General features: G+C 35.1%; 1 protein-coding gene across 1 annotated transcript in view; it reads right to left on the reverse strand.

Moving 5' to 3' along the window:
- The window catches only part of DACH2 (dachshund family transcription factor 2), an 842,698-nt gene that overhangs the window by 478,005 nt on the left and 348,259 nt on the right, over window positions 1-16,434 (reverse strand). Inside the window, exon 3 of the mRNA XM_032881812.1 lies at window positions 1,781-1,893. Coding sequence (XP_032737703.1) covers window positions 1,781-1,893 — 113 coding nt within the window. The remainder of the gene's footprint in view (window positions 1-1,780; window positions 1,894-16,434) is intronic.

The raw sequence follows: 16,434 nt of genomic DNA on the forward strand, positions 1-16,434 counted from the left end.
GATGTGGTCCATATACACTATGGAGTATTATGCCTCCATCAGAAAGGATGAATACCCAACTTCTGTAGCAACATGGATGGGGCTGGAAGAGATTATGCTGAGTGAAGTAAGTCAAGCAGAGAGAGTCAATTATCTTATGGTTTCACTTATTTGTGGAGCATAACAAATAACATGGAGGACATGGGGAGATGGAGAAGAGAAGGGAATTGAGGGAAATTGGAAGGGTAGATGAACCATGAGAGACTATGGACTCTGAAATACAACCTGAGGGTTTTGAAGGGGTGGCAGGTGGGAGTTTGGGGGAACCAAGTGGTGGGTACTATGGAGGGCACATATTGCATGGACCACTGGGTGTGGTGCAAAAACAGTGAATACTGTTACACTGAAAAGAAATAAAAAATAAATAAATAAAAATAAATAAAAAGAAATGAGGAATCTGATTTACTTCCCAATTCCATGTCAGCAGGTAAGGAAAGTCCTTGAGAGTCACTTCAGAAACCACTGGTCTACAGGGAAAATCCTAATCTTCTAAACCTGATAAATAAAAAGCTAAGTTCACAAGTTTGCTTTTCTGTACCCTTTCTATTCTAAACATATTGCCTACGAATCTCCTACCTCAAATATCTAATGTAGTCTCTTCAGCTTAATTGTTATTACCCCTAACACACTAGGCTTACTTGGTATTCCCCCTAACACACTAGGCTTTCTCATGAGTGTTTATCTGCCTGTAGTTTTCTCTATGCCTAGAATGTTTTTCACTGTTTCTCCTCCTGTTCAACATTCAGTCTACAAAACATAGATCCAAAGTTTCCATCTCTCTGTGTATTACCCAACTTACCAAACTGATTTAGTTGTTCCCATCTCTGTGATCTTAGAGCAACTGGTATGTACTTTTATTATAGTCTCTATCACATTTTAGTGCAATTATTAGTTTATATGTCCTTCTCTCTACTTCTACTGTTGACAAAGACTGCTACTCATATAATTTTTCATTACTTTAGACATAAAATCTCAATACAGCGGGTGCTTTATAAAATTTTGTAAGGATAAAGGTATAAAGATCTCATTGTCATTAAATTACTTTTCATTTTCTACCATGTAGTAACTGTAATAATTTTTAAATTTCAGTTAGAGAAATAGTAAGCTTTTTTTAATCATTTCATGCACTTTTAATTTTTTTTGTAGAGAATTAAAAAGTTCAGTGCTAACGTATAAAACTAGTATTTTTAGGGGAGCACTGTTTATCACAATGTGGATAAATACTGAATTATTATTTAAGACAATGACCATTTGGAATTTCTTCTTTTCTAATCATAAGGCTTTTCTACCAAGGGTACATCCTCTTTCTGCTTTTTAACCTAGATTAAAACTGGACAAGATACACTCTCGATAATGCAAAACCCTTGAAAAGAAAGAAAAATATACATTACTGAGACATATAAGTAAGTAGATGCTCTGTATTCTATAGAAGGCTTTGAGACAAAGCTGGTTTGTCTAGCACCCTTCATCCCTGCCCCCAGCATACAAAAATATACATACAATAAGGCCTTGAAAATGATTTCTTGCAAGGAAATGACAATTTTTTAAATAGTCATGTCCACTTGATTTGAGTCACTAGAGTAACAAAACTGTTTTCAAGAATACTTTAAAAATTCAATAATGTAACCTCTAGTACAGCTTGAAAGGCTCTGAAGGACAAGGCAATTAGATCAATATTAGTTTATTTCTAATGCTGGGCAGCATGAACAGACAACGCTGATCATCAGATGGGTTTTATTACCTGTCGGAGTGATAAGTCCTGGTGATAAAAGGCTGGGGACTGAATGCGGCAGAAGGTGAACATTGTCCTGCAACACTCCCAAAGAACGCTTAGGAGGCCTGCCAGGCCTGGAACTGTTGGGGAAAAAAAAAAAAAAAAACAGACAAAAACAAAGATTAGGTTAAAAACATGCTCCTTTTGGAAATATCATCAGTTGCAGTATTTGCTTCCTCAACTTTGTTTAATTACCAAGTGATAGAATTTTATTTTAAAGATTATTTTCATTGAGTACCAAAAGACCAATACCTTCCTTTCTACTAAATTTCCCAACATAGTTATGGCAAACATTTAAACCATAAAAGATTAATTTTATTTTAGATTACATTTTCAACGCAGCACTTTGCAATACAGATTACTTGTTTGAGAAACCCAAAGTTATCCCCTGTCCTTAAAGCTACATTTGATCCCACATATTAATACATGCTACTGAGACCTGAGATAGTGACTCACAGAATTCAGATTGTATAGAATGGGAAATGATTCTCTGCACAGAGAGGTAAAGAGGTAAAGAGCTAGGAGACGGAGAATAAGATGTGATATTTTATTATTATTCTTTTTTTTAGCATTTCCACAGCTGCCAGGAGACCACCAGGAACAAAGGGCTCCCACTCTCAGTAGATTTTTAAAAAATCTACCTATTTTTAAACCAGGCTATATAACCAGTGTTAGGGTACAGAGTCAACCATCCCTCAATTAGAGAACACTCTAGATAATGCAAGTCACACAGCGAGGTTTATTTCCGGCTAGCTGGGGTCCAAGTATCTGCCCGGCGCAGCGGGTTTCAACAAGGACCCCGAGTTCTCAAAGCCAAGGGTTTATATAGCATTTTCAAGGCACTTTTTCATAGCTATAGCCTGAACCACACTTTGATAGTTTAACTTTGTTTAGCTTTTCGCCACCCCAGCATCACCCTGGCAGTTAGGTGAGATTTAGGTTTACAAGAAATTTAACTTTATTTACATTTCCCTCCACCTCAGCCTCCTTCAGTTTTATGGTGGGGAGGGCAACATCAGGCCTCAAGGAACTGAGCCATTTGTCCCTGGAAATTGGGCTATTGAGAAGACAGCTTCTTTGTTGTAAATCACCAGGACACTTGTAAACCAAGGGAGACTCCTGTCTTGCAGGATTGTGATCTCTGCAAGTTAACTATTTGTTTTTCATTAACATCTGGTCCCTGTGATGTCACTGCCTAACCGCCCTGGTGGTATATGATTAAGTTGTTTTTTCAGGTTTTAGCTAGTTCCTCTTATCTCAAGTCACACACGCAGTGTCGGCCAGTTAGGGACGCTCAGTAAAATGGCTTCCTGGCCTTCAGGACAGCCATTCTTATGCTAACCCACTCTTACAGTGCAAGGTGCCAGCTTTTACTTTGCCAAGATGGCTGTACTTATGTCAGGGCTAGATTCCAGGTGGGTACAGCCTTGTTCTTCTTGGCCTCCACACCTGGAGCTGGTTTCCGGGACTTGTTTTTAAGTCCCCTGGTGGAAGGGGAGCAGGGACAGTTTAAGGGTTAAACAACAAAGTTATTGTTTAACCTCAATGGAAGCCTCTGGCTAAAATAAAAATATAAAATAGGTCCTTACATCAGCAGTGCACTCCCGTGGAGTGGCTGTACTATCAAAACCTGCCATGTTTGCTATGTAGGCTGTTTTTTCTCACAGATTTATTAGTGTTTTTAACTGATGAGTTGAGGCTAAACTTATAGCATTAACCTGATCTATTCCATTTAAACATTCTTCACCATAGTATGAGCAGCTCAGGAATTGCAGTTACAATTGTTAATCCATAAAGTAGAAAGTCAGTATCTGGCTTCCATGACTTTAATACAGTCAGCGTACTGACTGTATTATTTGTATCATTTGGACACTGTCACCACAATGGAGAGACTTAAGTCATTGAATATTAGGATCAAGTTTTTCTCAAGTCATCCAGTATGTCTCATATATTACTTTCTAAAGTTCCCCAAGATATTTCCATTGCTTTTTGTAAAAATGCAGTTTAAAAGCTGAATAATAGGGTTTTTGACAAAATACTAAACCACTGTTTTAAATAACCCAAGCCACATAAAACTATAAGACTCAGATAGAGAACATTTCCAAAAATGACTTTTGGTTCACAAAAAAAGTTTACGTTAAACCTTACTTTATCAATTTTACAGTAGCAAAGTGCTCCATCAATGTAAGACAAACACAGCTTTTTAAATGAAGACTACTTCTAGCAATCTTACACAGAGATACCATTGCCCAATTCCTTTTTCACACACTGTGCTGGTGTTATTTTCTTTCATTGTACATCAATATTGTATATCAGTCTAGCATGAAAGATTCTGTTTTTCTCATTCAATGTTTCAATTTTATAAACTGACTCTCCCCTCCTTCTTTGTACTTGATTCTGAGCCATAACTTATTTTATTTAATTCAGTATTGTTATCCTGTTTGCCCTTAGCTTGTTTTATGGCTTCCACTTTTAAGGAAGAGATAAGAGAAGAGCTATTTACTTCAAATGCCCTAAAGGATCCCAAGATTATTGAACAATGTTCATCAATGTATATCCAGTCATTAGAAGTTAAATAATCATCACCAAACCTGTATACTAAGTGGTTCTTTGTCTTTTCATTTGACAGAAAACAAGCCTACTAACTTCATTCAAGTCTACCCTATTACTTTGTACTTTTTCCAGTGTGAACATTTCAGCACTGTCTTCATACTCACCATCACTTTCAGACTGAATCCCGAGTTAGGCAGCTTGATGTTCCTTCTATTTCCATATAATGAGCCAGTTGTTGACAGTGCACATTGAAACCTTTAAGGTTTAACTAAATTTGTTCCAAATTTCTAGGTAAGCTCACAATTTGAAGTAGCTCTTTTCTAATTAGCTGACTCAGGTTTGAGAGGCATTAAAGGTTTCTCAGGTGGTTCTACCTTAAATTCCAAGATTTGAAAAAAAAATTGGTAAAATTTCCCACCATCAGATCTATATTGGAAAATTCATGGCTTATGTTATAAATGGCTTGGTAGTATTTACCACATATGTTATAAACCAATATCCTAACATCTTTTTCAGTTGGTTGGTTGGTATGATTAATTGAGTCTTCCCAGCAAGAATATATGCTCTGAGAAGGTTGTATATATCTCTGGGTTTGTCACTGCACTGAGCAATTCTAATGGTATCTACACACATCAGGGCTCATTAAATGGTTAATTACTCAGTTAATGAGATATATTTCACTGTTGCTACAGTTTCCAAATATCCTTAAATTGCTCTATTTTCCCTGACTACATGAATAGCAAACTGGTTGCATCATTTAATCATCAGATACTTGTTTTTAAGTCTTGGACTCCACAATGATTATAGGAGCTTCAAAATATGATCCACTTGAATCTGACTATGTACAAGATTAAAGAAGGTTAGATGTCACTATGTACAAGGTTAAAGAAGGGTAGATGTCACTTAATACCACTTCAAGAACCACTTAAGGACTAAAGGTCCCTGGAGTTATGCATATGCAGTGACAATATCACTTATTCAATCATCCAATAAACACTTTATCATTCAGTAAACAAGCATGCTTTAGGTGCCCAACCACTGTTTGTCTGGCATGGTATTATATATAAGGATTATAGAGATTAAAATGGAAGCTTGACAAAGGCAGCAGTTTTGGTCTCTTTGTTTATTGATATAATGTGAATACCTAGAACAGCTTCTATTTTTGAGGAGGTTATGGTCTAGTGATAGAGATGTGTTTCTGACCTGTTGTTTAAAATTTTGATTAACTCTTTAGTTTGATATCCAAACTTAAATTTATCAGTGAGCAAACATCACATTCAGATGCCTTTGTTTCTATTCTTGGAAAGAATACTTGGACCCCTAGAATAAATTAATTAGAATCAAATTTCTAAAACCGCCTTATAATCAATAAAGTTCCATATTAATAGAAGATAGTTTTGTTAAAAAAAAAGAAAATAAAGAAAATAGTTTTATTTTTATCTTTAGGCCTAATGATCCTCTCTAGTAAGAAACTCCTAGCACTCCTAGCACAAGTTCTTGTATTTTTTTAAATTTAAATTCAATTAGCTGACATACAGTACATCATTAGTTTCCAATGTAGTGATCAGTAATTCATCAGTTGCATATAACACCAAGGGCTCATCACATCTTGTGCCCTCCTTAATGCTGCATTTCTTTTCAAAGAACACAAGCCTAACATGACGCAAGACTATGGAGGACACTGTAGAAAGTTGGAAAAGATCATTCATAACACATGATCCTCTTATACTTCTTATCTTTAAGAGTTTTATTAGCATCAGGCAGATATTTACATATTAATCAAGATAAATAAACAAATAACAAATAACGAGAAAATTGTTATTTGGATGACAGTTTAATCAGCATAGGCTGAAAGGTCCATCATTGCAGCATCCTTTCTCTGCTGAAATATTGACTGTGTTACTGATTTCAGTAATGCTTTATTTTACAGGGAACAAATAACCATGTAATTACTCTTTGATTGACTGATAATTGCTTGTTGGCAATTATTTGTTTTCTGTTTAATCACAAAGTTATTTGCACTCTGTAAAATAAAACAGCTTTAAAAAAATTTCCCACCCAAATGGCTCAGTGGTTGTATCACCCATGAACACCATAAACAAAAGTTAAGGTACAAGACACACAACCCAATAAAGCAAAGCTTTTACTAAATAACTCAGCTAAATCTTTAAGAGCTTCAGATTATAGAGTCAACATTAGATTACACCTAATTAATGAGTGGTTTGTAGGGAAATTATATAAAAAAATCAAGATTTTCTTTCAGTCCAGGTCATTCTTTAAGATAATTTATCCTGATATGTATTTCCCTCTTTATTCTGTAAACTTCTTTAGAAGAAATAAGTCAGCTTCCTGAGATAAAAGATAAACCAACGTGAAATATTTATCTGCACTATTTCATATTTATGCACTTGAAGTGGATTACCATCAAAGCATTACCTCACAGTTTATAAACTTCATAGACTTGATGGTTTCCTAAGAAGGAAATTCAACAGGTCTTCTGGTATCAGTAAGATATATCCACGATATATCTGTTCCATGGTGTAATAGATAATGTAACTAATACTCTGTTCATTAAGATTTTGCAGTTTCACTGTTGGAGTTATTTTTCCCTCATGTTAGCAGCCATTTGTATATGAATCAAGGAATAAGCAACAGAGTAAGGTGATTTTGTTTTTCAAAGAATAAAAGTCTTATTAATAAATTAGTAATGACACGAGACTACAGGATATTTAATACCAAACATATAGTCAGTATATGATTTAGTGAGGAATCACAAGTCATGTCATCCTTTCCAATGAGAGCTTGGCTTACTACTTTTAAAGAAATACTTGTAACATTCTGTGACAAACTGAGCAAATTGCTGAAGATATGAGAGTACTCCTCTGACTTTCAATGTGCTTTTCAAATTAAATAAGATCTTTTTGCCAGAACAGTAAAACTTTTAATTGCATCATGGATTAATAATAATCTCTTAGGACTGACATTTATTACATTTCAAGGATGCCGGTGGTAGTTAAACTCTGCCTGACCTTTCAGTGTTTATGAAGAGAAACAAACTCTGACCTCACAGCAACCAGAATCCATCTTCTCTCAGTGTTGGCAAACTGATAATTTGTCTAACTATTGTACTGGATTGTATTCCCCACCAGATCAAAGGCAGCAGCAACCAATTCAGCAAGTGGGATAAAGTCATCCATGAAAAATGGGCAATTAACATTAATCATATACAAAATTTTTCAAGTTGATAACTAGAACCTGGTCACTATGGTAACTCTCATAAAATGGTCCTTATGTTAAGCTGGGCATCAATCGGCCCTTGGTTCATAGGAACTTAAAGTGTGGCTCATCATTTCTCTAGGAGCTATGAATACAAAGAACAACAACAACAACAAAAAAACACAAAAAACAAAAACCACCATCCAGAAGCAAGACCGCTTATATTCCATTATCATTTACTCTTTTTTTCAGTTGTTTGTTTGTTTTTTTTAGTGTAATTGATACACAATAGTCTTAGGTATACCTTTTTCAGTTCTTATAGGCAATCCAAAACTCAAATTTGTATACATTAAACTCATCATCACCAGCACTCCATTAGAGTTAGGGAAGTTATGGAAATTATCTTTAACATAAGGGTGTTCAAGGGAAGAAGAAAACCTTCACTAGTTAGTGGGTCAAATATTACAATATCGGGGATCATGTAGATCGATCTGTTTATGTATTTATCTAATAATTGTGATTAATTGAATTATTTATATCTATTATCTTACATTATAATCTTTAATTCCCTTGCTAATGCTGAGTTTCTGTTTTTCCTTCAGTAAAAAAAGAAATCTGATGTAATAGACAATTTAAGGGTTGACTACTCACTTCATAGAAAGTATGACTCTGAAGCTATTTTATACTTCATTTACCTGACTCTGTTCCCTATTTAAATTAAATGTGCCCCAGGCCTGGTTTTTAGCACCTTTAAACAAGTTTAATTTTTGTCATAAATTAAGTGAATTCTAATAAAGATTTTAGTATAATTAATAAAGACTATATAACAGAAATGTTGGCATATGGCTTCAATTCTTAGTGGCTTCCTTTTGTTCCACTTGTGTAATTTCTATTAACTTCAGTGGAATCAATATACCTTAGTAAATCTTAGAGTAAATCAAATTAAATAAACATTTCCCCTTCTGAAGTGTATCATATCATTGTCAAATACTTTTTTCCTAAGGAAAGGCATTCTTGAATTCAAAAAGTATATCACTGTGCAAAACCTTTGATATTAAGAGAATGGATAAGAAGTTAATATTCATATTTGGATATATTCTGCTAGTATTTCAAATTCAACATATACCTCCCCAAATCCCACTCTCCAATCCTCCCTTCTCTTGTCATTAGTACAGGCATGCTCTCCTATTGATTGCTGAAACTACAAACTTGAGGGCAATTTTGATCCTCCTTCAAGACACCTGGGAGACTCAGTCAGTTAAGCATCTTCCTTCAACTCAGGTCATGATCCCGGGGTCCTGGAATCAAGTCCTGCATTGGGCTCCTTGCTCAGCAGGGAGTCTGCTTCTCCCTCTGCCTGCTCTGTTTGTTCTGCCTGCAGCTTTCCCTTCTTCTGCTCTCTCTCTCTCTGACAAATAAGTGAATAAATACATCTTAAAAAATTGTTGATCCTCCCTCTTCTTCTCCCTTAGTTTTCAGTCTCCAATATCTTTGCTCCATTGCAATATATGTTGCAGATTTCCATCTCCATCTATTGCTAACTCTCTAATTTAGGCCCTCATCACTTCATGCCCAGGTTATTTTTAATGGTTCACTTCATTGTTATAATTCATTCCTTGTAAACTATCCTGTGAAATTTGGTGAAACATCCCTTTAATTATGTCATGTTTTGCTCTAGAACCTTCAATACTTCCAGACCGCATATAAAACAAAGTCTAAATGCCTAAGCCAGGCAATCTCCTCAAATATATATTTCTTCCCTTTCTATAATTACTTCTTAAATGAGTCTTCTATTCCAACTGGAAGAGTTGTTTCACTGTCTGCTAAACATAGTATTTGACCCTAGAACCCTTGAACTGTGAAACATTTTCAAGGTATCAGTTTCTTGGAGACATGCTTTAAGTTCCACTGCCTTGGGAAAGCTTCAGTATAACTTGCTGTAACTGCTGCTGCTTTTCTGAAAGGTCACTGACTTTCACTTTGTATCATCATTTATAGGTATTTTTAAATGGTTGACACAAAGGGCACTTTAGTGCCAACCTTAGGGAACCTGTTCCAAATAGCCAAAATACTGTTTTTTTATGTCTTGCAAATGAAGTCTCATTGGTTATTGTCACAGTCTGTGTATAATCCTACAATGATCTCAGTAGTTAACATTTCAAATTTGAATGTCAATCAGAAAATAGAGGAATACGACCTTAATATCACAACTCAGGAGAGCTTAGGAAGTTGAGCAAGACCTTTAAGAATGCAATCACTATTAACCTGATTGCATTAGTCTCTACAGTTAGGGATATAGCCTGGAAGTACAGATTCAATTGATAAACAAAAGTGCCAGGGTTTTTTTGTTTGTTTGTTTTTGGTTTTTTTGTTTATTTATTTTTTTTAAATTTTTCATGAATAAGTATTAACAAATCATACAAAATAATAATGTAAACAATCTTAAATATTCAGTGTTTTGCAGTGGAAAGCACTAGAAGTTAAATCTGAGTTCTAATTCCAGTTGTGGTAGGAAGAATTCTAAAATTCTCCTCCATCCTGAGAGACTTCTAGGCAAAATCACCAGAACTGTGAATGTATTTTTCATACATTACAATTACATGGCAAAAGGGATTTTGCACATGTGATTAACTAACCAGGTGACTTGATTTAATCAAAGAGAAGATTATCTAGATGGATCCATTCCTTTAAAAACAGAAAGGAAGTCCCAGAACATACCATTGCTGGTGTGAGGATAAAAAAAGCCATGTATCGAGGAATGCATGTAGTTTCTAGAAGCCAAGAGCAATCCTGCGCTGACAGTCAGCAAGAAAATAGGCATGCAAATCCTACAATTGAACTACATTCTGCCAAAAACTTCAATGTGAGTAGATTCTTACCAAAATCTTCCAGATTAAGAGCCTAGCCTATCAGCCCTTGATTTCAACCTTCCAACACTCTAAGAACCCCCTCAAGCCTCTCTAGACTTCTGATATATAGAACTGTGAGATAATAAATGAATGTTGTTTTGAGTTGCTAAATTTGAGGCAATTGGTTATACAACAGAAAACTAGTTCACCAGTTCTGCCATTATTGAGACAAGTGATCTCACGCAAATTACATGACTATTCTAGATGTGCTTTCTCACTTTAGGATTAGAGATGTAAACTAAATATGAATCTGATCATTAGAACCATGTTATATTTCTGATCTAATTCAGATAATTCATTAACTTCAAAGTATGCATAGTTTTTCTCTTTCTCATCTGTATATTTTAGCTTATATTTTAAGTTACATTAAGTTTCTGGATTGATTCTATGGAAAATTACCCAAAAAAAGAACAAAATGTGTGCATAATGTCATAGTATTATCCTCACCTTATAGTTATGTGTAATTGGTCAATATATATGAATACTGGTTTGGAAAGTTAAAAGTGCTGTACAACATGAAGAAAATTCTGATTGTGCAATATGGATGATCCTTGAGGACGTTATGCTACAAGAAATAAGGCAGTCACAAAAAGAAAAATATTGTATAATTCTACTTATATGAGGTAAATATAGTAGTAAACTTGTGAAAATAGAAAGTAGAAAGGTGTTTTCCTGGGGCCAGGGAAGGGATGAGAGGTGGGGAATGGGGAGTTATTCGATAGGTATAGGGTTTCAGTTTTGCAACATGAAAAAGTTCTAAATGGGAACTGGGGTGGCTCAGTGGGTTAAAGCCTCTGCCTTCAGCTCAGGTCAGGATCTCAGGGTCTTGGTATCAAGGCCGGCGTTGGGCTCTCTGCTCAGCGGGGATCCTGCTTCCTCCTCCTCTCTCTCTCTCTCTGCCTGCCTCTCTGCCTACTTTTGATCTCTGTCTGTCAAATAAATAAATAAAAATCTTAAAAAAAAGTTCTACAAATCTGTTGACAACAATGTGAATATAGCTAACACTACTTCATTGTACACTTAAAATGGTTAATACTGTACTAAAATGTATTTTACCACAATTTTTTAAGGTGCTATACAAATATAAGGAGTATTGTTACTCTGCTTGCAGTTATTAATACTTAAAATTTCCATGGCAATCATTTTGAATGTCAAAAAAATTCTATCCAAAGAGATACACTCTGTCATTTACATATTAGAAAAGTAGAATTCTCATCTGAATGTTAGTACCAAAAGAATTACCAACTCTCCCAACCATCTCCCACCACATACTTAATTTACATCCCAAGAAGTCCTTACTACTAAAGCATTAATTCTAGAGTTCAAGCTTTATATTTTAATTTCAAAATTCTAAGTATTCTTAAGGCAACTGAAATACATGTTTAGACATACATAGATTTCATTCTCATTATTTTCCCTTTCCCATCCCTTACTTTGACAGGAAAACATTTTTTAGGCATTTCTTCTCACCACAAAAAACTTTGCCCCACATCTCTTTACTGTTTTTGAAATAATGACAATTTTCATCAAAGAAAGAATAGATCAGTTCACTAGGAAATAGAGAACTCAATTCTAATTTTTTTTGTTGTGGATTGTGGCATGATTATGAATAAGTTGCTAGATTTTATTTTTTTTTATAAGGCACTTTTTTTAAAGACTTTTATTTATTTATTTGACAGAGAGAGAGATCACAAGTAGGCAGAAAGGCAGGCAGAGAGAGAGGAGGAAGCAGGCTCCCTGCTGAGCAGAGAGCCCGATGCGGGACTCGATCTCAGGACCCTGGGATCATGACCTGAGCCGAAGGCAGAGGCTTTAACCCACTGAGCCACCCAGGCGCCCGAGTTGCTAGATTTTAATAAATGGGAATGGAGAGTTTTAAGTTTGCCATGGCAGTGGACATGTTTATGACTAACTAGATGGTCTCATAATGTTCTCTGCCCTCCCTCACTTTCATTTTGAAGTCAGGTAAATTTGGATAGATTCAAATGCAACAAGTAAATCTTGAGACACAGCTGCCTGGTTACAGAAAAACATACTTTTCCAAAAAGTAATTTTTCTCCCTAAATCATGGTTTCCACAAGGCAGCACAATTTGATAGGCCAGCAATGTACTGTGAAATCAGTTTGTGACTCTGAGAAACTCAACCTCTCTATGCTTCAGTTTCATCATCTGCTAAATGTGTTCTGAAATGATTTGATTCAAGGAATTAAGAGGAATTAGAAATTATTTTCTCTAAAATCTTTCATAATTAAATAATGTGCAAGAAGGGAAAAGAAACAGCCAATGTGTGAACTTCTTTGAGCAGAATTTTCCAATATAAATAGATTCTTATTTTATAAGTAGTGGTGTGTTACATCATACAATTACTTTGATAATGTTTTAATAGGAATATCCCTGAAGCCATTTTATCCTTTTTTAAAGCTGTTCTAAGTCAAAAACATTATCACATTATTTAACTCCTCAAAAATATCCTTTTACCTCACTGTCTTCAAGTAAACAAAATTGCCAAATCCCAGAGCTGGCAAAGATTATTTTCCTATTTCCCTCTAGATTCCCCTCTTCCCTATAAGAGAGAAACTTCTCCTAAAATCATGGTATTTTCCTCCATACTCATGTTATGTCTTTAACCATAGAAAAAAATTAAGTCAATGTAATTTGCATAACTGACAGTATGCTTTTTAATATTCCTTCATAAGTACATTTGATTCCCACTAGAATGTTTTACCACTTTCTGAAGAAAATGAAATTAATAACACCTAGAAGTAATGTGAGTCTCCACTTCAGGTGAGGATCTCTTTGATACTACTGATGAGGAGTTAATCCTATAGTTCCTACTAGCAACAAGACAAGGTTGCAAAAAGAGCAATCCTTTTTTTTTTTTCCTTGAGGTAGATCATTTTTATTATAATTCAACTGTCAATACCCTAAAGGTTACTTTTTTTTTTCTTTTCTCCCCCTGATAGGACTTCACAACAACCTAAACCCTAACCCCAGTCCTAGACTTAATATTGAAATTTAGTTGTGAACTGAACACCCTGCCAATCCTGATCATAGACAGAGTTCCCTATTCTGGCCATAGATGGCCACTTTCCCAACCTTAGTCATGCACAGAACCCTAAGTCAGGCCACAGACAGCCATGTGTGTGGCCATAGTCACCACTATTAAGGACAACTTAATGATCGCAGTAGGAAGCAGAGGAAAGGAGAAGTGGGAAGTCAACACAGGCCTGTTCCACAGGGGGCCTCAATTCATTGTGCATGTCTTTTCAAGGATGGGTAGGAGGCATTTTTATTATGAAATACAATACATTCATTTCCGTTTCCTAAAAACAGGATGCCAATCAGCAGACTGTAACTCAAAGATCCATCTTCTTTGTTATAAAGTAGTTGGGAACAGTGGGAAGCAGGAGGAGTTCCCTACAAGAGGTAGAACTGGCAGTGTGGTTTGAGGATGAGGAAACCAAGCCTACAGAAGGAGGAACCTCAAAAAGTCTGCCTTTCTTCTTACATTTTCTTTGAAGCAGGGATTTATCCCACTGCTGCAGTTGCTGTTTTGTTTGTTTGTTTGTTTGCTTCTGCTTTAACTCCTAGTGTCAGAGGGAAAAAATTCAAATCATACTGCATGTTCTTGAATTAAACAAAGCTTATTCCATACACAAAACATTGACAGTAGAAAAATAATCAGGACAGACAGTAGAAAAATCAATCAGTCTAGAAACAAGCTTATCTCTATGTTATCTTTAGATTTAAATATTGTACAGGCCTTTAAGAATAGGATAGGCTTTTATGGACACATTCCTGAGGGCTAAACCCACAGCACAGTTCAAGGTTAGAAAATGTACTGCTACAGCTCAATGTGGAGAACCATAGTTTTACTGTGAGAAAATGAACTTATACTAACTCTAATGTTCACTGTTTAATACTTGATATCATAAAATGTATCCCCACATACAGGGAGGGAAAGGGAGTAAGAAATTTAAAAACCTTTACAACATCTGGATGAGGGAATTGTATTTATAAATAAAAAATGCGTATGTGTTTATTCTGTGTTTTTGCTTTTTCTTTGTATCATGCCTTTATCTAGTCCATTACTCTTATATTAATATTATTATAATTATTTTACTAGAAAATACATTCTGTGAAATAATCTCACAGTGTATGTACTCATTGTCTTTGGACTTTCTGGGTGTTATTTATGCTATGTTTTGAGGAAATGCTATTTTCTGGCTTAACAGACCTAAACAATAACAAATATGCTGTTAAATAATACCTCCTCAAGGCAGGAGAACTTAGAGAGAAATAAACATTTCTACCCTAAAATTGAAAGTTTTTCATCACTGATAACTTTTTCTAAGATACATTCAACTAACGTGCTCCCATTATTAATTGCTAAATACAATTGAAAGACTATCCTAAGCAGTAAAAACTTGCTAATTATTTCACCTTTTTGAGAAAAAAAAAATAATTTCAAGGTCAAAATCACGGAAGATTAAAGTTCTTAAACACTTTTGGCAATTTAACCCCATCAATGGGGCATACAGAGAACACTGTAATATCCACCTCTGGAAAGAGCTTTTGATGAACCTCAATCTAACACTCCTTCCATTATCAGAGCGGCAAGACATTTCCTGTAAGTGTACAGCAATTTCCTCCTTTTAGGTATCACAGGAATGTAAATTAAATTCATCTCAGCACCATAGTTAAGTGAGCAGTTTGTCCCACTCTGCCTACTGTAAAAACTTAGAAGTAAATAAACTATAGTTACTTGTCTAGACTCTAAATTTCTTGTTGATGGAGACTGTATCTTATTGTATATGTATCGCATGTTTGTTTCTAACATAGTTCTTGGTACAAAGTAAACATCAACTAGGAGGGAAGGAAGGAAGGAAAGAAGGAAAAAGGAAGTGATGGAAGGAGGGAAAGAGAATTATTTTTAATAATTTAAATATTTTTTGCCAGAATACTTTGTACCATGCCATTTAAGCATTTTTGTGAGTTTCCTTTGAAACTTTGGAGGTAGAAATAAGATCTAAATACATTGATTTTTCTCCTGAACTCTCCCAGAACTGGATTAAAATATCAAAATTAGCAGTTGGCAAGGTTACTAATTAGTGCAACAAGAGAGCTGCATACTGAATATTTTTGCAATCTAAATTTAGAAAGGAAACTTTTTGAAAAGTGGCATAACGAAAACTGATAAAATGTTTTTCCTTAGTTTCCTATTTAAATGACAAGATTGATTCTGTTTCAAATGGTTAGAAAAGCCATCCACAAGTTTAGCTTAAAAACTGGGGAAGCAAGTTCAGCAAGGTAACACAGTCTCTATTTAATTCCCAATTCACATTAAGCCACAGGAAAATTAATCATTCCAAATAAGCATCAATGTAATAGTAAAAAAGGAAGAGGTTTTGAATTTCCCTAAACTCCTGCTGAGCAGCTATTGTATCCTTTATCTCCCTGCCTTCCAGAAAGTTAGTGTTTCTGTTTAACTTCAACTATTCATTAACCCTTCAGATATAAAATATTTGAGATGATTTTCAGTGAATATTAGCCACTAGAGAGTACAAACTCTCTGGCAGCTTTCTTTAAATTCCTGCAGTAACATGAGCATTTCACAAACCAATCTTTACAACTGGATACATTATAATTTACACATTACATACAACAGGGTTTTGCCTTGGGCCTGTTGCCAAGAATAATCATTATACACATTTTGTCCTTTTGTAAAAGAATAATTATAAATGTGAAAGTGGGAGGAAAGGAAAAGTGTTTAAAAAGCATTTAAAATAATCTCCATTTAAATACAGGAAGGCCGATGAAGAAGAGAATTTGGTGAAGGTGGCAAATCAATATTTGGAGTGAAAGGTAATACGCCATGTGCAAAGCATGACATAGTAAACTGAAGGTGTGATAGTCTAAGTGTCCCAAGCACAACCAGCCTGC

Source organism: Lontra canadensis, unplaced genomic scaffold (genome assembly GCF_010015895.1).
Source record: "Lontra canadensis isolate GAN:19392208 unplaced genomic scaffold, GSC_riverotter_1.0 scaffold77, whole genome shotgun sequence".
NCBI lineage: Eukaryota > Metazoa > Chordata > Mammalia > Carnivora > Mustelidae > Lontra > Lontra canadensis.